We start from the raw sequence: 23,523 nt of genomic DNA on the forward strand, positions 1-23,523 counted from the left end.
ATCATCATTTGGCAATTATCTGCCATTCTTCTCCTCACCTCACCTCTCAAGCTCTGTCAGGTTGGATGGGGGCAGATGCACATTTTCAGGTTTCTCCAGAAATATTTGATTGGGTTCAAGCTCAGGCTGTGGCTGGGTCACTCAAGGACATTCACAGAGTTGTCTATAAGCCACTCTTGCTGTGTGCATAGGGTCATTGATTGTCCTGTTGAAAGCCTTCTGCCCAGTCTGAGGTTCTGAATGCTCTGGACTAGGTTTTCATTAAGGCTATCTCAATATTTTGGTGCATTGAGCTTTTCTTCTACTCTGATGAGTCCCTCAGTCCCTGCCGCTGAAAAACAGCCCCACAGCATGAGGCATAAAATATAATAGAATATTTTATGTTTGAAAATGTTCTTTGTTGTCAACCATCTAATTTCACATTGATTTTGTTGAATATGTATATACAGACACACACACACATATATACACACACACACATATACAGTGCCTTGCGAAAGTATTCATACCCCTTTATTTTCTCGACGTTTTGTTATGTTGCTGCCTTATGTTAAACTGCTTTAAATTACTTTTTTTCCCACATCAATCTACACTCCATACACCATACTGACAAAGCAAAAACAGAATTGTCACAACTTCGTAAATGTATTAAAAATAAAAAAACTGAAATAAGTACATTGCATAAGTATTCATACCCTTAACTAAATATTTATCTGAAGCACCTTTACAGTCTCACGTCTTTTTTGCTTGATGCGACAAGCTTTTCTCATCATCATTTGGCAATTATCTGCCATTCTTCACCTCACCTGTTCACCTCTCAAGCTCTGTCAGGTTGGATGGGAGCAAATGCATGCATTGGTGTCGGATCGTTCAGGGATATAAATTTTGCCTATCCTGCAAATGAGTGAGAAGACTGGTGGTATACAGATGTACAACACCCTACTTGGTTCCTGAGTTCAGATATGGCAGAGTACATGATACCCGGTTGCATAAAGTGATTAGACATGATGCTTTAGGAAGTCTTTTAGGCTTTTTTTGTGTTATATGTTTGTTTTGCTGTATGTACATACATAATGAATAATGTTTGCCACTCATATTACTATGTATGTGAAGAAAAAAACGAATTAAAGAGAATTTAGTTCAGATAATATGTCTATATTAGACTGCTGCTCCATAACTATTATTCATCTGCATTCACAAGCAATAATGATGCTGTCATTCATTTAATTATTTCTCAGCTATCAGTAGTCACGTAAAGGTCAAGATGTGATATAAAATGTCAGCTGATAAATGATGGGGGACAACACCATCACAAAAAAGGCTGATATATCATGCAATGTAAGTAAATAAATACCACCCAAAAAGATGAAATATTTATCTTTCATTCATTTGTGACACGAAAAGACTATTTAAAATAAATAAGAAAAAGCAAAAAAAGGGAACTAAAAATGCTGATCAGTTACATGTTCACATTCGCATTCATTCCTTTTACCCAACAGATGTTAATACAAAAAGTCTGGATACAAAGTAAATTCTTACATGAGAAACACTATTTAATCAAAGTTTCTAAAACTAGATTTGCAAATGTTAATGATTTATGTTGCAAAATGTCAAATACATCGCACAAAACGTTGCATTAAAAAAATCTGTAATGGGATTTGCAAACCTACAGTTAGTAGTACTTTTCATTTGGCAATTGACGGTCATTGAGTTTTATTATTCTAACATCACTACAACACATTCTGAAAGTATGCTTTAGTTGTCTGAACGGCAGAAAATGCCATCTATCACACATCTGTCAACAAACAACCAACCTAGTAATGCAGAACAATACATTCTTACACTGAACAGGTTACTAGTTGAAAGCATGCTTTTAAGCATTATTTTCTATTCATAGTTGTTTTTAATTGTACATAGCAACATTAAGAAATATTCCTATTGTGGATATTCATTTCAGCAAGAATTCATGAAAGCACCTGCCAAGACCTTAATGCAGACATTACTGTAAATGTATATCTATGACATACCATTGGGAGGGTCTGAACTTTTCTAAGCATTCCACTGACAGCCACCCTCAGTACAGTGTCTTTAAGCGGTTGGGCTATTTTGAACTCAGGATAACATTACAGTATGGAAAATATCACAGAGTAAATACTACATTGCTGTTTTTAATCAAACTGACAAACAAAAAGCTTAACCGTGAAGGTTTGCTTACTTCATGCATTAAGATAGACATTGTTACAAAAGCACTTATGCTTACTGTAAATGCAAAAAAAAAGTATGAATATGAGGGAAAAAGTGTTTGTTGTCAAATTACGCAGCTGAAACTAAGGTTCTATGGCTTGCGCTGTAGTTTTGCAGAGCAGTAATTCCTAATGTGACCAACACCAATAAAACACATGAATAATTTAGCTCATGAATAATTTTGCATGAATTAATATAATCAATGCATGCGGTAGAGAATAAAGGGTGGTCTTCTCTAAAGCGGCGTGTCGTAGCACAGCAGTTCTCATCTCTCACTGTGAGGTGCAGGGTGTTAAAAGAGCGATTTATTTTAGTTCCAGCTCAATGGGTGAAGAGGACACCCTCTTCTGCTATAAATAACCCCTTGCCATACGACCCCCAACACACTTCTTCCTCTCGTGTTTAAGTCAAACACACTGCGAGCAACCCAAACTCTTGCAGCTCTAGGGCGAGTGAAGTTTCTCTCTGGAACATTCTTCTGCATTGTTGTTGTTCGGTTGAGTTCCTGCACTGACTGGGATGGATACTGCATGGGATTCTTAAGAGCTGAGGGGATGTTAACATTGCTTTTTATAGTGCAGACAACTGCTAACCCATCTCTCCAAATGAAGATGAGATGGGATGTCTTGAGTTGCTCTGGTTCTACAAGCAAGATATGGGAGAAATACGCTTTTAATAAAAAAAAGTGTCACACACATGCTTTTTCTCTCATAGCCAAGTACATCAGAACTGGAAGTATGTTTGCCACATTATAATAGTAAACTATTTAATCTAATAATCTCAGAAATAAACAGAGCTTTCTTTTAATAGTGCTCCTCTGAAACATATTACATATAACAACATATTACATTTATGCATCTGTTGTAGACAGGTGTCAACGTAAAGCCCTAATGAATTTCTATTTTGGTTTTATTGATGCTATAGAAATGCTCTGTCCGTATGGCTCAACTGGTAGCACGTTACTAACAAATCCAAGACCATGAGTTCAGATCCCAGGGACAACAAGGTATAAAAATCTGATAAAAAATAAAAAACAAAACATTTAAAAATTAAGAATATTTTAGCCATTTTTTAAAAATGGTTGGAATGGTTGCAATTTATTTAGTTAAAAAGTGCAAAATTTGACAAAAACAGGTAAACAACTATATGTAAATATTATACATATCCACAAAAGATAATATATTAATTTATTTATTTTTTAAATTAAATAGATTTAATTTACTTTTATGGACCGGGGTGGAAGATCACTTCATTTTCCAGATTGCATTACCTGTGTCGAATTTCTATGAATAACAATACATTCCAATTTGTCTTCCAGTTGGGTGTTAAAAATTCAATTCAAATTCACTCTCATGAACTAAAAGTAGAAAATAAGTTTTCACACCACTTCTGTTCTTTTTTCCCCTTTTGATGCTCTGAATCTGAATTCACATCAATTCCTGACCACAAAATTAACTTTATTTACCAGTATTTGATTTAAAACCTCTGACTACATGCCTTTTCCCTCTTCACAGAACAGCTCATGCCAAAAGCAAAGGAGACGCCGCAGACCAGGCCACCATAGCCGCTAACAATGAGTCTAGTATCGCCCGTGTGGTTGCCAGAGAGCTCTCTCCCTCCTTCCACCAACCAGGTAGGTAGAAGGCTTCATTGTTTGCTAAATATATATAAACAGAGGCCAAAGGAACAGGGGCTGGTTAAGATCCTCCCGGACCAGTGAGCGTCTGTTTTAGTGGAGGTTGTAGCTCAGAGAAGTAAATGCAGCAGGAATGCTTGTTAATCCAGGCATAAATTCAGATTTACAGTACAGCAGCATTCATTACAGAGCAGTCTATGTGCTGTTAATGTCTTGAGTCCTTAAACCCCACATGTAAACATCTCTGAGTATCTGAAACAGGATTAGATTGCTAGGACACAAGCCCCTCAGAAACTCACCATGTTCCTGTGTATCTGAAGGGCACTGCTAAGCTCTTGACGGTTTTATTTTGGCACAGTCTGTCTCCAAAATCTTAGATGAAACTGTAGACGAGCATAACAAAATGCATTATTATAGTTCATTGCTTATTTTAATAATAATACATGGGATGGTAGGCTGCATTTGTTTTTGATGAGGCTATTAAATTTCATCTTTCATCTTGAAGTATGGCATTATTATTCTGTCCCTGAGTGGTTGCATTCTTGGCCTCTTACAGCTACCCGTCATGTTATTCAACACCCTGGTCTTGCATTTCAGTGATAAAAATACAGTACAGGGTTCTTTTGCTCTTTTGTGAAAATGATAGAAAAGAAATGTGATAATGTGTCAGAGCTAGACAGACAGTGAGGCAACAAATTTAAATATAGACACTAGTATACCCTCAAATATATTAATGCATACACAATTACCTCAATACTGTCAGCACTTGTAAGAATTTTAATCAAAATTTTAATCATTGCACAGCCAATTCTATCATCCACTCTGATAATATATTTTGAGAATGAATCTGAGACACAGCAAAAACAGGCAGAAAAATAAAGTTTATATGGTTAAAAAAAAAACATAATAACACAAATAAAAATAACAAACCACACAAAAAACCCCACCAACAAATTATTTGTTCTTTTGGCCATTGTGTAATTTTAAAATAAGTAGCTGTAAATATAAAAGTGATTACAATTAAAGTCACATAGACACTTCAGTCATATCAGTGACTAGAAAAAGGTATTTTATTCTACACAAGATGAGTAACACAAGGCAATAAACTTACCTCAACCTCCAGTATTTTCCATCACATCGGTCAGCTCCAGATCTAGCGGGGGCAGCAGAGAGCCTCATGCAGCTACAGTGGGTACGGAAAGTATTCAGACCCCCTTAAATTTTTCACTCTTTGTTATATTGCAGCCATTTGCTAAAATCATTTAAGTTAATTTTTTTTCCTCATTAATGTACACACAGCACCCCATAGTTTAGGAACACTGCAGTGTAATGAGTGCACCTTTGAACCTATCAAAAATCATTGTATGTGTATACTATTTCAATGTTAAATTATAATCAGACAGTATCAATCATGTCTACTGAACCTAAAGCTATTTCTAATAAAGCATGCATTACATGATGCCCCTCAGGTCCTGAGTATATGAAAAAACGAGCCTTGCAGGAGGTTGCTGAGAGCAATGAGAATGCAGACACAGGGATGCACGAGCCCTTGTTAGCTGAGGATTCCCTACCAACACCCCCGGAGAGCCCCTTCATGCATGAGATGGAAAGTCTAAGACCAAGCTCCACCTCTGCACGCACCCCCTCACCCACTGCAGTCATCGTCCCTCAGGCACCCAGCAAGGAAGATCCAAACCTCTTGAGCCCCGGCAGCTGGAACGGAGACAAGGCCAGTCGGGGCAGTGGTAGCAGAGGTAGCAGTCGAGCAGGTAGTAGGCCAAGCAGTCGACCCACCACCCCGTCTTCCACTCCTGCCGTTGCTCCCGCTTCAGATGCCACTCCGGAGGAGCATTCTGCTCCCAGCAGCAAGGTCCCATCCCGTACCCCTAGTCGACAGAGTGCCAAAGCCGAGCAGGGATCGGACCTGGAAATCAAAGCCCTGCAGAAAATGGACTCAGAGTCAAGAGCAGCAGAACCTGCCCCTGCTGCTACGCCAGTAAGAACCAACCTCGTCCTCACCACCGACGAAGATGAACCACCTCCTCGCCCTGCCCCCAAGCTGTCCCCCAAAGTAGTCACACCAGAGCCAAAGGCAGCTGTCAAACACAGAGCTGAAACAAGGGAGCCTGTAAATGAGTGCCCAGCTTCGATGACAGAAAGCAAGCCTGAGTCTAGGACAGAAGTCAGGGAGGAGAAGAAATTAACTAACAGAATTGAGCCTAAACCTTCACCGAAAAGAGAACCAAGTCCTGCCCCAAAAGCTGCACCAAAGCCTGAGCCCAAGTCAGTGCCTAAACCAGAACCTAAACCTGTGGTCAAGCCGGTTGCTAAACCAGTTGCCAAGGTCGAGGCCAAAACTGAGACGAGGCAGAGGTCTATTGTGAAAGCCCCTAGCGAAACGAGACAAGAGCCTCTGGAGCTAGATGAGGTAAGGATAACAAATCAAACCTTAGTAATCTGATTACAAGTAACATCTCAATCGGTCATTTCAATTGATTTTTGAATCCCATGAAACATCCCAAAGATTGCAGTCAGCAGACACACATATTTCAGATTTGCATAGCATAACAAAAATGTATCAAAATTGCTTTTTTACAACCTTTCTCTGCATGTATGTAACTATAAGTCTTGTTAGATTTCCTATGGAAAAAAGAAAAAATACATTCCTTAGTTTCTTTGTTTCACTCAGTCCTACCTCAATACCCTTTCTGAACCTGTTGGAACAGCTTCTATTTGTCCTTAGATTTGTATATTTTGAATAATCAGAGCCCCGTTTTCTTGCATTAATCAATGAATCTCAATTTATTGTACCGTGGCCCTCCTATCTTAGCTTCAGATGTCCTCCCAATGGCCCATGTTGTTAAAAAAGCTCATTCTTCTAAACAGCTCTTGAGTGGACTGGAAGACACTGCTCTGGAATACCAGCAGATTGTGTTCCTTGACATACTGCCCTGGCTCCAGTCCTCTCACCACATTTTTCACAATCAGGCATATCTATACAAGGCTGAACCCTCAAAATGACAAATTCTCACCTTCAGAAAGCCCCTCGCAGTCCATCAGATACCCAATATCGCGTTGCATCAGCAGCATCTTGTGGCTCACTGAGCATGGCATGCATGAAAAATTATTTGCAATGCAGAAAAAGCCTACCTCTTGCAATTGAAAGAACAGGTATTTTATTTCTATGGTTCCTCTAAAGCAGGGGTATTTAGTCCTGCTCCTGGAGGGCCAATCTCCTGCAGAGTTTAGCTCCAACCTACCAAAACTACACAAAATTCCTAGCATTACCGAAAACCTTGAGTAGTTGGTGCAGGTGTGTTTAATTAGAATTAAAACTCTGCAGGATAGTGGCCTTCCAGGAGAAGGATTGGCAACAATGTTCAATCCTGCTCCTGAAGGGCCACCTTCCTACAGAATTTAGCTCCAACACACCTGCCTAGATGTTTCCAGTAGCCCTGAAGACTTAGGCTACGTTTACACGACAACAATGTAGTCAAAACCGGAAAAGTTTTTTCCTTGCGTTTTTAAAAAGTTTCACGTACACACGACAACGTTTTCAAAACGATTCGCGTTTACACATATCCGCGAAAACGGCCAAAAACACTGTACGTATGCCAGGCCAGTAGTTGGCGCTGTCACCTTGTTAGTAAACAGTACCTGTAGGGAAGTGACGATTATATGATGTATATGATGCGTCTCCGCTGTTGGTTGTAATATTGGTGAAGTAAATCCACACTTTGCTGAAGAAGCGTTAGCAAACTCTTGAGCAGCAACAACAGTACCATGTACTCCTCCATTGTTGTGTATGTTTGTTCGCGCTTGCCTTTAAAATCGACACGTACTGTGCATGTCTACATACTTAACACTTAATAGGCACGCGCATGACGTCACCTTTTTCAAAGATTCCCCAATTGGGTGTTTACACAGAAAAGATAATGGTGGCGTTTTCAATCCCCAAAACGCCGTTGTCGTGTAAACGAACAGGCAAAACGCATAAAAAATTTCCAGTTTTTGGCTGAAAACATTGCTGAGTAAACGGCCCCTTAATATGCTGAGTCAGGTGTAAGGGTTGGAGTTAACTCTGATGTAAGTGGCCTTTGAGCAATTGCACACGTAAATACCACCTAGAGCACCATCATTTGATTATTTTACTTTGCACAACAGACACTAACAGCTGTGAACACTTTTTTTCTCTTAGGGGCCAAACACGATTATGATCTGCATGGTTATATTCCTGAACATTGGTTTGGCAATTCTTTTCGTTCACATCTTATCTTGAGATGACAAAGGTAAGCTGCCACCCTATATCCTGCATTTTTTCTTGAGTGAATTTCATTAAAGGGTTAGGTCACCCAAAAATTAAAATTAGCCTGTTTTACTCACCCTCGAAGCATCCTAGGTGTATATGACTTTCTTCTTTCAGACGAATTCAATCGGAGTAATATTAAAAATGTTCCTGGCACTTCTAAACTCTATCATTGTAGTGGGCGGGTGTTTCTGTTCAGCAGTCCAAAACACGTTAAATAAAGTGCACCCATCCGTAATAAAATGTGCCTCACACGGCTCCAGGGGGTGAATGAAGGCCTCCTGTAGCGAATCCATGCGTTTTTGTCAGAAAAATATCCATATTTCAAATGTAATGAACACTTTTCTGTCACTTCCGCTATCTGTCATACGCGGAAGCAGTTCCGGCAGATGACGTAGGACGTCGGCGTTGTGTGATTAGTGACGAACGCGGATAGAGAACAAAACAAAACGCTGGTCATGAATTAGAAGCACAAAACGAGGATTTGTAAAGAAAAATGTCGGAGGATTTTGATATAAGCCAAGAGGAGACTAAAGTAAGGAAACTTTGCTTCCTTAAACAAATTCGTGAGACTAGCATATCTCAGAGGCGCGCATGACGCATATGTCCTAAGTCATCCTATACTGTAAAAAGCACCGTCCTTCGGATGAGACATTAAACTGAGGTCCTGACTCTTTGTGGTCATTGAAAATCCCAGGATGTCCTTCGAAAAAGAGTAGGGGTGTAACCCCGGCATCCTGGCCAAATTTGTCCATTGGCCTCTGACCATCATGGCCTCCTAATCATCCCCATACACTGATTGACTTCTTCACTCCTTCTCCTCTCCACCAATAAGCTGGTGTGTGGTGAGTGTTCTGGCGCAATATGGCTGCCGTCGCATCATCCAGGTGGATGCTGCACACTGGTGGTGGTTGAGGAGATTCCCCCCTTCCATGTAAAGTGCTTTGGGTACTCAGAAAAGCACTATATAAATGTAACAAATTATTAATTATTATTATTATCATCATCCGCCGGAATGCTTCCGCATACGACGGTCAGCAGAAGTGAGAGAAAAGTGTTTATTACGTTTGAAATATGGATATTTTTCTTACCAAAACGCATGGATTCGCTACAGGAGGCCTTTATTCATGCCCCGGAGCCGTGTAAGGCACGTTTTATTATGGATGTGTGCGCTTTATTTAACGTGTTTTGGACTGTTGAACAGAAACACCCGCTCACTACAATGATAGAGCTTAGAAGTGGCAGGACAATTTTTTATATAACTCAGATTGGATTTGTCTGAAAGAAGAAAGTCATATACACCTAGGATGCCTCGAAGGTGAGTAAAACACAGGCTAATTTTCATTTTTGGGTGAACTAACCCTTTAACTGCAACTGTTATTTTTTTCCTTGTAAAATCACTGTGGGTATTATTTCACACACCGTTTTCTAGCCAAAACCATCCAGGTGAAAGAAACTACCGTGGGGAGCTGTGAGGATGCACTGCGCTCCATTAACGGCTCTGTTGTTGCGTTATCTAGTTTCAGACCAGCCCTCCTGAGCTACTCTAAAGCTGGTTGCCATCTGTAATTGGACCGAGTGCTCCCAAATGACCAGTGTGTCTCAGTACCTGAACATTATAGAATAAAGCATTTGTGCACATTTGCTTTATTTGTGGAAGGTACTGCTGCATTTAACAGTTCTGCTGAATTCTAATGCAGGTGAAACTGAATCATCAATAAGGGCTAATTGTTATGTACGTTCACAATCACGTCACATATCCTATAGAGCAGAGCATGTCACTTGGCATGTAACATTCATCTTTGGAGAATAAACAGATAGTTATGACATTACGAAATGGGTCAATCCTGTTTTTTCTTTTCAGTGCTAGAACAAACATAAAATCCACCAGTGCACTTATGCTTTAACACCAGGTAGTGTCATGCATCATAATCTCAGATGCTGTATGCAAAATGTCTTAAAGTCTCCCCTGCATGACAAAGAGCAACATGGCTGAACAATTAAAATATGTAGTTGCTATAAAACCTTCTAGTATTTTCCATAACGAAAGTGTAAGTATTCTACAATATAGTGGAATACTTGCAACAAAAAGATGACAAAAAGACAAGAAAGTAGTAATGAGAATGTTCTAATTAGAAAATGAGGTCTATGAAGATGCTTGATTTTATTAAGCTAAAGCATCCCTATAGAGATGGTCTCCACAAGTTGGTGTGAGAGTTTTTAAACAAGAATCTAAAAATACCACTATTTATTGAATGGAAAAAGAAAAAAAAGAGGGGGAAAATGATGTTGTGGCTTACTAACTGTTGTACTGTGAATTTGTGATGGTTCTTCAGCCTTTTTTCTGCGTGTACTAGACATAAAACAGTATGCAAGAGATTTGAGAATGTTCAAACCAGATTGTGCAAATGTACATGTCCCATATTTTTATGCATGTGTGCACATTTCAGTGTTTTTGTAAGCTTCTAAATTATGAACGTTATCAGAAACATTTCATGGTTTTAGCTAATTTAACCTTCATAGAGTAGTGTATTACCTCAAATTTGAAAAGGTCTTATAGAAAATATTGTTAACTGTCCAAAATGTTATTTATTGAATAAAGGGGTTTTAACATTGTATCTAGAATAACAAATTAAGTTGATTCTGATTAGGTGTATACAAGTCCTAATTCACCCAAAATACAGATATTAGCTACTTGTTTCTTATAGCTTTGAAATCACTAGACATGTATGTGCTATTTGCAACATTAAATGTATAAACAAGTTCTTCATCCATAGTATCTGTAATATTACCGGTACTTTCAAATGCATTATATTTAGCTAATAAAGACATAGTATTCAGCATGGTTGATGCATTGCATTACTTGAGATTTTCCTGCAAATTTCCCTCTTCACATGACTAAGTTTCTTGTGTTTCAGCACTCACAATCATGAATGGAGTCATTACAATAAAAGAAAATGCACCATACAATTTAAATGTTTTTCAACTGCACAACTGTCATTCTCTTTACTTTTAGCATTAGAGCATGCATTCCAATGCATTACACATTCACCTTTATCTGCGGTTTAAACGACATTTACAGCCCAGAACCACTAAATGTCCATTTGCACTGTATATTCTCTTGTCTAAGAGGCAGACTAGGGGGAACAAAGAATATATATTTAAACTCCACCTGTCCACCAGCTTGACATATTCTCCCGACAGGGTCTGAATACCAGGCCCAATTTTAGATTAGGGTGGTACACAGGCCTCTTCTAACACCATTTACTCTGAAACATGGGAAGAATATTTCACTCCAATAAAGTGGCAAGTCATCAACACTTATACATTAGCTTAGGCAAATAAAAAGCCTACACAAGAAAGATTTGTCAATTAACATTTAATCGCCCTGCTGCACTGTTCCACATCAGCCAGATTGAGCACCACTGAGACCAGAACAGCCATTTCTAAAGCAATACTGCCCTCTGCATTCAACACAAAGCAGAGAGCTCACACTCAATTATACTGCAGTGCAAGAGCATGAGGAAATCTGAAAGAACTCCAATTAAAACTAGATTTAATTTACAGGTAAAGCAAGTTAACGTTTTGATCAAATATTACAAAGACAAACCTATATTTACACATGGAATAATTCTAAAATTCACACTGACCTCCAAGGATTCATGTTCAAATCTGCATTAAGAACTATTAAACATGATTATTCAATTAATTACTGCATTAATTTGTATTAAAAGAAATTAAACTCTAGTGGCAGTAGTGTTAAATTTATCTCATCAGATTAGGAGCAATTTAGAGACGTACTACACTAGTCAGCATTTGAAGTGGATCAAAACCTATGAAAGTTGTCCTGAAACCTAGATTAACTTTTTTGATCCACTTCAAAATGTTAACTCTATACAAAATAACTGGATAAAGTACAGGATCATTAGGTCAAGAAGAAACACAAGAGAACATGTAAATATCACAACATTTTATTTATTTTAAGAGCATAGAATGCAAGATGGACCTTTTAACCAGATGACAACTGGAAAGTGAGGAAAAGAAACATACAAAAAGGACAATGGACAGGAAACTGAACAGGCAGTGGAAGTGAAAAGCATTTCTAATATTTCACCCTCATCTTCTCCTTCCACACTCTCAGCCCCAACCTCCTCGTAATCTTTCTCCAGGGCAGCCATGTCCTCTCTGGCCTCTGAGAACTCGCCCTCCTCCATACCCTCACCCACATACCAGTGCACAAAGGCACGCTTGGCGTACATCAGATCGAACTTATGATCGAGACGAGCCCAGGCCTCAGCAATAGCTGTGGTGTTGCTCAGCATGCACACGGCCCTCTGCACTTTAGCCAGATCACCACCTGGAACCACAGTGGGAGGCTGGTAGTTGATGCCAACCTTGAAACCAGTGGGACACCAGTCCACAAACTGGATGGTGCGCTTGGTCTTGATGGTGGCGATTGCGGCGTTCACGTCTTTGGGCACCACGTCACCACGGTACAGCAGGCAGCAAGCCATGTACTTGCCGTGACGTGGGTCGCATTTCACCATCTGATTGGCTGGCTCGAAGCAAGCATTAGTGATTTCAGACACAGAGAGCTGCTCATGGTAAGCCTTCTCTGCGGAGATCACTGGGGCATAGGTAGCCAATGGGAAGTGGATACGAGGATAGGGCACCAAGTTGGTCTGGAACTCGGTGAGATCGACATTGAGGGCACCATCAAACCTGAGGGAGGCTGTGATGGAGGACACAATCTGACTGATCAGCCTGTTGAGGTTGGTGTAAGTCGGACGCTCAATGTCGAGGTTCCTACGGCAGATATCGTAAATGGCCTCATTGTCTACCATGAAGGCGCAGTCAGAGTGCTCTAGGGTAGTGTGGGTGGTCAGGATGGAGTTGTAAGGCTCTACCACAGCGGTGGAGATCTGAGGAGCGGGGTAGATGGAGAACTCCAGCTTGGACTTCTTGCCATAGTCCACAGACAGACGCTCCATCAGCAGAGAGGTGAAGCCAGAACCGGTTCCACCACCAAAGCTGTGGAACACCAGGAAACCCTGGAGACCTGTGCACTGGTCAGCCTGAAAGACATGATTCATGTTAAAAAGGCAATCAAGTTTTTTTATGTTTTAATTAGTCATAATTTAACGCCACTTAACTTTAAAGGAGTTATTAAATTAATGACTAACCAGTTTGCGAATTCTGTCCAAAACAAGATCAATAATTTCCTTTCCAATAGTGTAGTGACCACGGGCGTAGTTATTGGCAGCATCTTCCTTTCCAGTGATGAGCTGCTCAGGGTGGAACAGCTGACGGTATGTACCAGTGCGCACCTCATCTGGAAAGATGGGTCATTAAAAACAAATGTTTAGAGAACAGAGCACTTTGAAATACACAATTATCATAACTAAAATTAAATCCCATCCTCTTACCAATGACAGTGGGCTCCAGGTCTACAAACACCGCCCTGGGGACATGCTTCCCAGCTCCGGTCTCACTGAAGAAGGTGTTGAAGGAGTCATCGCCTCCTCCAATGGTCTTGTCGCTGGGCATCTGCCCATCTGGCTGGATGCCGTGCTCAAGACAATAGAGTTCCCAGCAGGCATTGCCGATCTGGACTCCAGCTTGACCAACGTGGATAGAGATGCACTCACGCTGTGAAGAGACAAGAGTGATTTATAAGATTTGCAGACATGGCACTCCTTAGGTCAACATTCTATAATTGCAAATAATGATTTAGCCATTCAGTTGTGCACGTTCACAAAATAAAACCACTTTTACTAGTTCATTAAGCCAACAAAGGACTCTTTGATGAGCATGTTAATATACAGTATATGAATGGAATGTTTTTGTACCAAAGCAAATTTATTTTATTTATGCATTCAAGCACTGATTGAAAATGCCTCTACTGCAGATCAGAAACTGCAATTGTCGCAAAAATCCCTGACCACACAAACAGCTGACGAAACAGATCTGCCTTTGTCTCATTGTCTGCCTTTGTCTGGGGCTTTACTGTTTTATTACAGTGAGCCTGCATTCCTTAATTACATCAACTTTTAAAATATAAAAGAACTACAAAAAACTAAAACTACTCGCGTACATTGTAAAATAACACTAAAACCAAGTGATGACATTCATTTTAATAAGTGAGAGTATCCGAGTCTAGTATATTATTACAACATTTTAATTCAGAGAAATCCGAATTGGGTAAAACACTTCTCAGTTTTAGGCTGGTTATGCTCATGAACCACTTAAGCTTAATCATGAGGAACTTAAGCTTTAAACCTCTTGACACAAGAGCACTGGTATTCATCAAGTTTCACCAGAACGCACGTGGTCCTCCCGACTCATTTCCTGTACCGGTAACCCTAGCACACTGCTTTAGAGAAGTGACTTTGCATAGTCATCAGAACAAAGGAAGATATTTTACTACACACGTCAGTATATTCTCCTCACAATCTTGGTAATCAAATCTTTTTTTTTTAATACCTGTCGTTTTATATTAGGGAAATAAACGGCACGTTTTTAATTTATATGAATTGTGCGCCAAATTACACAAAGTCTCTTAGACTTTACATTTGTATAAAAGACACGTTTTTATTTTTTTCCTGACATTTAATCTGTAAAACCTTACCCAAAAATGTATTAACGTTCAAGAAAAATAAATCAATAAAATGAAACATTTAACAGTTAATAATTCGTGGAGTTCAAATACCTACCAAAAATAACTTCGCAAGCTCAATGCTTAAACTTACAGGATTCTAGTACATCACCTTAATATTAAAATAATGATCCATAATTTAAAATGCGGTGTCAAAAACCGTTACCACAGACGATGTAAAACACCTTCCACTATCTTTAACAATAATGACACCTCTTTATAAGTTAAACAAACGTTTTTATACTCACCATTTTCGGACTTTTTGTTAAAAAAAATATGAGGGCATGGAAATCGTAGGTTTTCTGTTATTAGCGCTCTCACAAGCCGACTTTTATGAGTCTGGTGAGAATGAAATGCCTGAAAAAGGCGGGTGGGGATATTTATACTTTTCTGTCAGCCGTCACCAAGGCGGAGCGCGCGCGAGGAGACGTTTCGCTTCCTGTCACATCCCCATTGGTTCGTCTGAGGGTCAGTGGCACCCCATTGGCTGATTCTAACCTTTGAACAATAACGTCTGTGACAGGAAAATGCTGTACGAGGCGGGACGAACTTGAGCAATAATGGATGTTAGTCATATGAAAAATTAACATTTAATACAATTAAAGAAAATGAACCTCTTTTGTCTTTGATGTTTTTGTATAAATTGGGTGTGTAGCACTGTACTTAATTATGGGCATAGATATGGCTGTTGTTCTATTTAAATACATGTATTTCGCATTAGCCTACTAATGAAGTCATCAACAATGTGCATATTGTTCATTCTTTGCTTACACAATTACCTGCCATTTAGGGGGAAAACATAAAGGCACAGTTTATCTCATTAATCAGAGTCTTGGCATGAGGAAACATTCTTGGTAATTCAGATTAAATAAAATACACCCAAAGCTTATCATTTTATGCTAATTATATGTTCGTCAGAAAACCACACAACTATGGTTCACTTGTATGAAATGTAATCCTATATCTCAGTACTTAATTTGTAAATGAAACATTGTCGGATCCAAATCAGCAGTTAAAAGGCGCCGTGACCGACACTGACAATACAACTTCAGTTCCCTCTCATAGGCTCACTTCCATGCTGCGATGACGTCATCGCTTTGGGAACACCTTCGGTGTGACGAATGTCTGAAGCCCTTATACCATCACGCCAATTCATTGGCCAAATAGTGCTTAGCACCGCCCCAATGCGCACATAGGTGAGCTATATAGCGTGCTGCGCACTATTTTCATCAGATTTCATTTCCTTCAGGAAGCGAATCATCTGTCGCCCGTAGGAAAGCGTTCTTAGTCGTGTTCTTAGCTAATTCTTTCAAAAGAGCAGTTTACTCCTCTTCAGCGGACACGATGAGCTACAGGAGGTGCATCGAGCCGTGTGAAAGGTTCATCGCAGGAGGAGACACTCATGACAGGTGCGTGCAATGTTTGGGCCTACAACACGAACAGTTTCTAAAATGGCGGATCACGGATACGCGGCGATGTCGGCCGTAGAAGAGACTCTCGCGGCACATCTCGCTCCAAATTCCGCTCCGTCTTGGAAGTCACGCCCTTTGCTGCCATCCAAGCCGTGTAGGGTTACTTCCGCTTTGATCGGAAAATCTTACATGGCCGCTGGGCAGGCCGTGGCTACACTCCATTCTATGGGTGTACTCCAGGCTTATCAGGCAGACAATGTTTGGGCCTACAACACGCCCAAGCGGCGCTTAGCGGCCTTTCTGATTGTCGACACTGTGATAGCCTACGGCTAAAAGCACTGCGCTCGAGGTTCGCGGCCTTCTCAAATAAAGTAGGCCTCGCGTCTAACCCCCGCTATCCCGTTTCTGCGGTTGCCGAGGCGCCGCACGAGACGGTCGCTTGGGGTGACGCATGCGAGCCGAGGCGCTTAGAGGGTGAGTCAACGGAGTTTTCTCCTTTTCTCTCGCTCTCTCCAAGCCATGTGCAAGCGCTCGAGGAGTGCTACGGGGATCCCGTGGTCTTCGTCAATGATAATTTGCGGCCTACGCCGGAAGCTTGCGATGCGATGTCTTTCGGTTGTATGCCATATGACGAAGACGTGCTGTCCACAGCGGCCTCCGATTCGGAGGATTTATTGGGTGAAGTGTGCAGTTCTCTCCCTCCGAGCGGACAGGAGAAATGTACCTCCCCGTCTTACAGCGAACTATTAGACGTTGTAACGCACGCTGTGGATAAGCTGGGGTTAGAATGGGATAGCGAGCCGGCGCAAAATCAGACCCAGTCGAAACTGGACGATCGTTTTTTGTCAAGCCGCACTCCGTCTCAGCCCCGTAGGCCTCTCCCCTTCTTCTAAGACCACCACCACGAGGTTTCGAGGTCTTGGAAACAACCTTTTTCGGCGCGCATCACTAATCCCGCTGCCGCTGATTTCGCCACAGTTTCTAAAATGGCGGATCACGGCTACGCGGCGATGCCGGCCGTAGAAGAGACTCTCGCGGCACATCTCGCTCCAAATTCCGCTCCGTGCTCCCAGCAGTTCTGTTCAGAATACGATCAGACAGAGTGGAGCACCTGCTGCTGGTGGCCCCGTGGTGGCCCACTCAGTCGTGGTTCTCGGACCTGGTCAGTCTGTTAGCCGGCCCTCCATGGGAGGTTCCCCTCAGACACGATCTGTTGATGCAAGCTCGGGGCATGATCTGGCATCCTCGACCGGATTTATAGAGGTTATGGGTGTGGCCTCTGAGCGGACTACGCTAATGTGTTCTGGTCTCTCGGCTGAGATTACCGACACCATTATAAATTCTGGCCTATCTGACATAAATAATTAACAGATATAAAACAGATTTGAGGCGCGGCGATCCGCAAACAGGTTCACGGAAAGGAAACCCAGAACTGAGATGACAGAACGCGCATCCTGTTTGTTTGTTTAATTACAAAACACAAATGTTATTTTTATTGCGAGTGTGCAAAAATAAAAGTAAAAATTTACATTTACATTTAGTCATTTAGCAGACGCTTTTATCCAAAGCGACTTACAAATGAGGACAATGTAAGCAATCAAAATCAACAAAAGAGCAATGATATACAAGTGCTATAACAAGTCTCAGCTTAATGTAGTACAGGTAGCAAGTTTTTTTTATTATATAGGCCTAATAAATAAAAAGAAAACAGATAGAATAGAAAACGAATAGAGCAAGCTAGTGTTAGAGGCCTTTTTTGCTTTTGTTAATAAATAAAAAGAAAAGAAATAGATAGCCTAGAATACAAAAAGAATAGAGAAGCTAGTGTTCGTTTTTTTTAATTATTATTATTAACACTTTGTGGGTTATCTTACTCTTATCTGTATGACCAAAAATGGAGTAGGCTAGGCAATTTAATGTGTCATATGTTTGATCGAGCCGGCGCCTCGCACACACACACACACACACACACACACACACACACACACGCATGTGAAGAGGATGATTTTTTCCCGTCGATATGCGAACGCGCATGAAGCCTAGTCTATATTATAAATAATAGTTTAACATTGAAATACATTGCGAATATGGAAACATTGGATTTGTGCCGAATGAGAGAGGTACGTGAGGCCAATCAGGTAGCCTACTTTCAGTTTCGCTTTGTTTTGGTTTCTTTGGCTTTATATTTTTTTTCATTCTTGATCTGTTCTGCATACCGTTACATTTAAATGATTTGTTTTGGAGTGAGGGGAACTAGGCTATGATTATAGTGTTTATAATATTTATACATTATAACATTTCACTGTATTTGGTATTATTTCTGGTATTATTACAGAAATTCACTTGTTAATGCCGGATCTTTAAAAACAAATACCGGAATGCAAAAATCCAAAATCTAACATCTAACATTTTCCGGAACAGGATCCGGCTCAAATTAAGCACTGCATCTGCGCTGCCCAAAACTTACACAAACTGAATTGTTCTTATGGAAATGTTGCTGCAAGGAAAATATCTTTTTTGAAACTGGATCATAAAGAATGAAAATGAAATAAAATAAAAGACTTTTATAGCAATGAATGCTACTTTATTGTTTGTTAAGTCTAATGGTTCTCTACATGATGTGTAGCTGTTACTTTCTGGATGGTACCCAAGTAAGGAGAACAGCTTTTTACTTGTACAGTAATTTCTGTGTCATTCATAGGCCCTGATGTATTCCATCTAACATGTACATTTTCCTCAATATTGGTGTGCAACAAAAGTGTTATGTTGAAAGATGGTTGAACTTGAGCATTCCCACTTTTTTACTTTTAAAAACTTTAATAATTATATGTCACCTGTTCTACTGTTGATCTTTAAAACACTATCATTGCTTATATCTGTTATAGCCTACATAAATATACACAATAATTTAACAGAAGACAAATTGTTTGAAAAGGAGCTTTATTTCAGATGTCCAAAGAACTGTCTTTATCTTTTTCATTGGTGGTAAGGTTTATTTTTCACTGCTTGAATTTTTCCATGTCATGGTTCCTGCATGTTGCTCCTCATTCTGTCATTTAATACTCCTCGCCCTCCTCTTCTCCCTCACCCTCAACAGAATCAACACCGACCTCCTCATAATCTTTCTCCAGCGCAGCCACGTCCTCTCTGCCCTCTGAGAACTCACGGTACAGCAGGCAGCAAGCCATGTACTTGCCGTGACGCGGGTCGCATTTCACCATCTGATTAGCTGGCTCGAAGCAAGCATTAGTGATTTCAGACACAGAGAGCTGCTCATGGTAAGCCTTCTCTGCGGAGATCACTGGGGCATAGGTAGCCAATGGGAAGTGGATACGAGGATAGGGCACCAAATTAGTCTGGAATTCTGTAAGATCGACATTGAGGGCACCATCAAACCTGAGGGAAGCTGTGATGGAGGACACAATCTGGCCAATGAGCCTGTTGAGGTTGGTGTAAGTAGGACGCTCAATGTCGAGGTTCCTACGGCAGATATCGTAAATGGCCTCATTGTCTACCATGAAGGCGCAGTCAGAGTGCTCTAGGGTAGTGTGGGTGGTCAGGATGGAGTTGTAAGGCTCTACCACAGCGGTGGAGATCTGAGGAGCGGGGTAGATGGAGAACTCCAGCTTGGACTTCTTGCCATAGTCCACAGACAGACGCTCCATCAGCAGAGAGGTGAAGCCAGAACCGGTTCCACCACCAAAGCTGTGGAACACCAGGAAACCCTGGAGACCTGTGCACTGGTCAGCCTGAAAAGAAACAGTTTGGAAATTAACCCAACATAATATATAATTCATTTTATGTTCATTTATTTACAACTACCTACCAGTTTGCGAATCCTGTCCAGCACCAGGTCAATGATTTCTTTTCCAATAGTGTAGTGACCACGGGCGTAGTTATTGGCAGCATCTTCCTTTCCTGTGATGAGCTGCTCAGGGTGGAACAGCTGACGGTATGTCCCAGTGCGCACCTCATCTGGAAAGATGGTCAATGTTTAGTGACCGGAGCACTATGACATACACAATCATCATAAATTAGTCCCATCCTCTTACCAATGACAGTGGGCTCCAGGTCTACAAACACAGCCCTGGGGACATGCTTTCCAGCTCCGGTCTCACTGAAGAAGGTGTTGAAGGAGTCATCACCTCCTCCAATGGTCTTGTCGCTGGGCATCTGCCCATCTGGCTGGATGCCGTGCTCAAGACAATAGAGTTCCCAGCAGGCATTGCCGATCTGGACTCCAGCTTGACCAACGTGGATAGAGATGCACTCACGCTGTGGTTGATGCCAACCTTGAAACCAGTGGGACACCAGTCCACAAACTGGATGGTGCGCTTGGTCTTGATGGTGGCGATTGCGGCGTTCACGTCTTTGGGCACCACGTCACCACGGTACAGCAGGCAGCAAGCCATGTACTTGCCGTGACGAGGGTCGCATTTCACCATCTGATTGGCTGGCTCGAAGCAAGCATTAGTGATTTCAGACACAGAGAGCTGCTCATGGTAAGCCTTCTCTGCGGAGATCACTGGGGCATAGGTAGCCAATGGGAAGTGGATACGAGGATAGGGCACCAAATTAGTCTGGAATTCTGTAAGATCGACATTGAGGGCACCATCAAACCTGAGGGAGGCTGTGATGGAGGACACAATCTGACTGATCAGCCTGTTGAGGTTGGTGTAAGTCGGACGCTCAATGTCGAGGTTCCTACGGCAGATATCGTAAATGGCCTCATTGTCTACCATGAAGGCGCAGTCAGAGTGCTCTAGGGTAGTGTGGGTGGTCAGGATGGAGTTGTAAGGCTCTACCACAGCGGTGGAGATCTGAGGAGCGGGGTAGATGGAGAACTCCAGCTTGGACTTCTTGCCATAGTCCACAGACAGACGCTCCATCAGCAGAGAGGTGAAGCCAGAACCGGTTCCACCACCAAAGCTGTGGAACACCAGGAAACCCTGGAGACCTGTGCACTGGTCAGCCTGAAAGACATGATTCATGTTAAAAAGGCAATCAAGTTTTTTTATGTTTTAATTAGTCATAATTTAACGCCACTTAACTTTAAAGGAGTTATTAAATTAATGACTAACCAGTTTGCGAATTCTGTCCAAAACAAGATCAATAATTTCCTTTCCAATAGTGTAGTGACCACGGGCGTAGTTATTGGCAGCATCTTCCTTTCCAGTGATGAGCTGCTCAGGGTGGAACAGCTGACGGTATGTACCAGTGCGCACCTCATCTGGAAAGATGGTCAATGTATAGCGAACGGAGCGCTTTGACATACAGAATTATCATCACTAAAATTAAGTCCCATCCTCTTACCAATGACAGTGGGCTCCAGGTCTACAAACACAGCCCTGGGGACATGCTTTCCAGCTCCGGTCTCACTGAAGAAGGTGTTGAAGGAGTCATCACCTCCTCCAATGGTCTTGTCGCTGGGCATCTGCCCATCTGGCTGGATGCCGTGCTCAAGACAATAGAGTTCCCAGCAGGCATTGCCGATCTGGACTCCAGCTTGACCAACGTGGATAGAGATGCACTCACGCTGTGAAGAAAATGTTAAAAGTCAAACTAAACAAATATCACTGCACTATATAAATGTCACTCACTTGTAAAGCTTTAGCATGTCAAACTGTATTTCACCCAACATTGGAACTTCTAAGGCTACACTTACAGCCTGTATATCCTGTTTCTGTGCAATTATATCCTAGTGAGATATCATGTCAGAGGAAGTGATCACATAACACCCTCAACTGCTGGTTTACTGGCCATGTCCATCAGCTGCATTAGTGATGCTGCCTACATCATCATGAATATTTAACAGCTTCACCAACAGCCCTGAAATGCGATACGATTTCTACAAAGAAATTTAATCGCAAGGATCGTCCCTCGAATAAACCGTTTTTTTTTATTTTTTTTTTATTCTTAATAGTACATATGATTTAAAAAAATATTTAAAAAATTAATGACCATATCCTTTGGGAGGCGCTGCATCTCTCTCTCTCTGTCTCTCTCTTTCTCTTTCTCTCTCTCTCTCTCTCTCTCTTTTTTGGTCCATTGATTCAATATGACACCGTACCGGACAGCATGGAGCCGGCTACACCCAGATTATTTATGCGGCTCCATTCTCTTTGTTGTCTCGTTCTAGCGTGCTCCATATTCCCAAAACCTATTATTTTTTCCATATTCTTTCTTAGTTTATAAACACATCCATGACTATATTATGTAGCCTATGTAAAATACATACATTTAAATACATAAATTAATTTAAAATAAATGGGGGAAAAAAGGATTTCAAACACATCATTTACAAAACCAACGCGTTTTTGAGATAGTGATTTAAAAAAAATATATATTAAATCGTTTCTTTAAAAGGTATGTTTTTCATAAAGGTATTTTTTTTTTATATATATAGGCCTACCCGAAATATGATTTAAATACGCGGTTAACATAAGATACATTAAAAGCCAGTCAATAAACCGAATAAAAAATGGTTACTTCTATAAGTAATCAATATTAAGTATATGAAGTCGTGCTCACCATTGTTCCTGTTAGTGTTGCTTGGCCGGGTGAGAAAAGATTCTTGACGGAAAGATCTTACAGTTCGACAACTAAGGGGTCGATGTAAGAATAATAACATTATAACGGACTGACCTCACTTTATATATGAATGTTGCCCAGGCGACTACGTTTCTTACCTTTGATTGGTCAGACGCGGTGAAATCTGCCCAGTTCGGAGGGCTAGACGAATTTCTATTGGTTGTCAGGAAGATTAAGGTTAGTTAGACACCTCCCAGAACCTCACCCAATAGATCTTGAAACACTGAATCATACTAAAAAACGTTTTATTCCAAGACTTAATTGTTTCGGAATCAAAGATTTTGACCAAAATCAACTATCAAATCTTAAGAATGTTGCTTTAGTCAGCTGCTAGAAAGGAGAAAGGGTGAAACTGTAATTTGATGTACGCTTGGTACTCAAGTAAATACTCAAGTAAATGTACTTAGTTACTGTCCGCCTACATGATCTTCTGACGTGACAGATGTTATTCTAAGACTGGGTTACAGATGACTGTTGTACAACATATTCTATAACTCAAGAAATAATAGCTTATGATAATCAGCAGCCATTAATCAGCATCTCTTCACTACGCTTGGTCTCCATCAACATCCTTTTATGCTTTTAATGACTCAAAATTGGTTGCATTAATATAACCGTATACATCAAGTAATAGCCTATACATCAAGCTTTTTTTAAATGTTTTTTTTAGTTGTATAAC

The 23,523-nt window shown here is 40.8% G+C and overlaps 3 protein-coding genes across 4 annotated transcripts in view; 1 reads left to right on the forward strand and 2 right to left on the reverse strand.

Moving 5' to 3' along the window:
* Positions 1-11,134, forward strand: part of LOC107715007 (junctophilin-2-like) — a 26,432-nt gene extending 15,298 nt beyond the window's left edge. Inside the window, exons 3-6 of the mRNA XM_016521029.1 lie at positions 3,759-3,877; positions 5,350-6,308; positions 8,079-8,169; positions 9,619-11,134. Coding sequence (XP_016376515.1) covers positions 3,759-3,877; positions 5,350-6,308; positions 8,079-8,159 — 1,159 coding nt within the window. The 3' untranslated portion in view covers positions 8,160-8,169; positions 9,619-11,134. The remainder of the gene's footprint in view (positions 1-3,758; positions 3,878-5,349; positions 6,309-8,078; positions 8,170-9,618) is intronic.
* A 1,007-nt stretch (positions 11,135-12,141) lies between these two features.
* On the reverse strand, positions 12,142-22,833 carry LOC107715008 (tubulin alpha-1C chain-like). Of its 2 annotated transcripts, XM_016521031.1 has the most exons (5): positions 22,785-22,833; positions 21,567-21,789; positions 21,335-21,483; positions 20,546-21,226; positions 12,142-12,580 (listed from the first exon to the last, which is right to left on the reverse strand). In XM_016521031.1, the coding sequence occupies exons 1-5, from the start codon at positions 22,785-22,787 to the stop codon at positions 12,167-12,169; spliced, it is 1,470 nt and encodes a 489-aa protein (XP_016376517.1). In that variant the 5' UTR covers positions 22,788-22,833; the 3' UTR covers positions 12,142-12,166. The 2 variants fall into 2 exon arrangements, with proteins under 2 accessions (XP_016376517.1, XP_016376516.1); XM_016521030.1 differs by lacking the exons at positions 20,546-21,226; positions 21,335-21,483; positions 21,567-21,789; positions 22,785-22,833 and adding exons at positions 13,370-13,518; positions 13,613-13,835; positions 15,090-15,209 and having other exon boundaries at positions 12,142-13,261.
* LOC107714908 (tubulin alpha-1A chain-like) lies at positions 19,310-20,540 on the reverse strand (the record flags this gene model as incomplete). Its single annotated transcript, XM_016520904.1, has 3 exons — positions 19,310-20,002; positions 20,080-20,228; positions 20,306-20,540. Coding segments are annotated over 3 exons (1,077 nt in total), but the record flags the coding sequence as incomplete, so codon positions are not given.
* Positions 22,834-23,523: the final 690 nt, after the last annotated feature.

This window comes from Sinocyclocheilus rhinocerous, unplaced genomic scaffold (assembly GCF_001515625.1).
Source record: "Sinocyclocheilus rhinocerous isolate Xijiao unplaced genomic scaffold, SAMN03320098_v1.1 scaffold28, whole genome shotgun sequence".
Taxonomy (NCBI): domain Eukaryota; kingdom Metazoa; phylum Chordata; class Actinopteri; order Cypriniformes; family Cyprinidae; genus Sinocyclocheilus; species Sinocyclocheilus rhinocerous.

Excerpts from the sequence above, each read along its gene's own strand:
- LOC107715008 (XM_016521031.1), bottom strand. Across the intron at positions 21,484-21,566 it reads CCTGGAGCCCACTGTCATTG|ATGAGGTGCGCACTGGTACA; the intron begins GTAAGAGGATGG and ends CCATCTTTCCAG. Across the intron at positions 21,227-21,334 it reads TGGACAGAATTCGCAAACTG|GCTGACCAGTGCACAGGTCT; the intron begins GTTAGTCATTAA and ends CATGTCTTTCAG.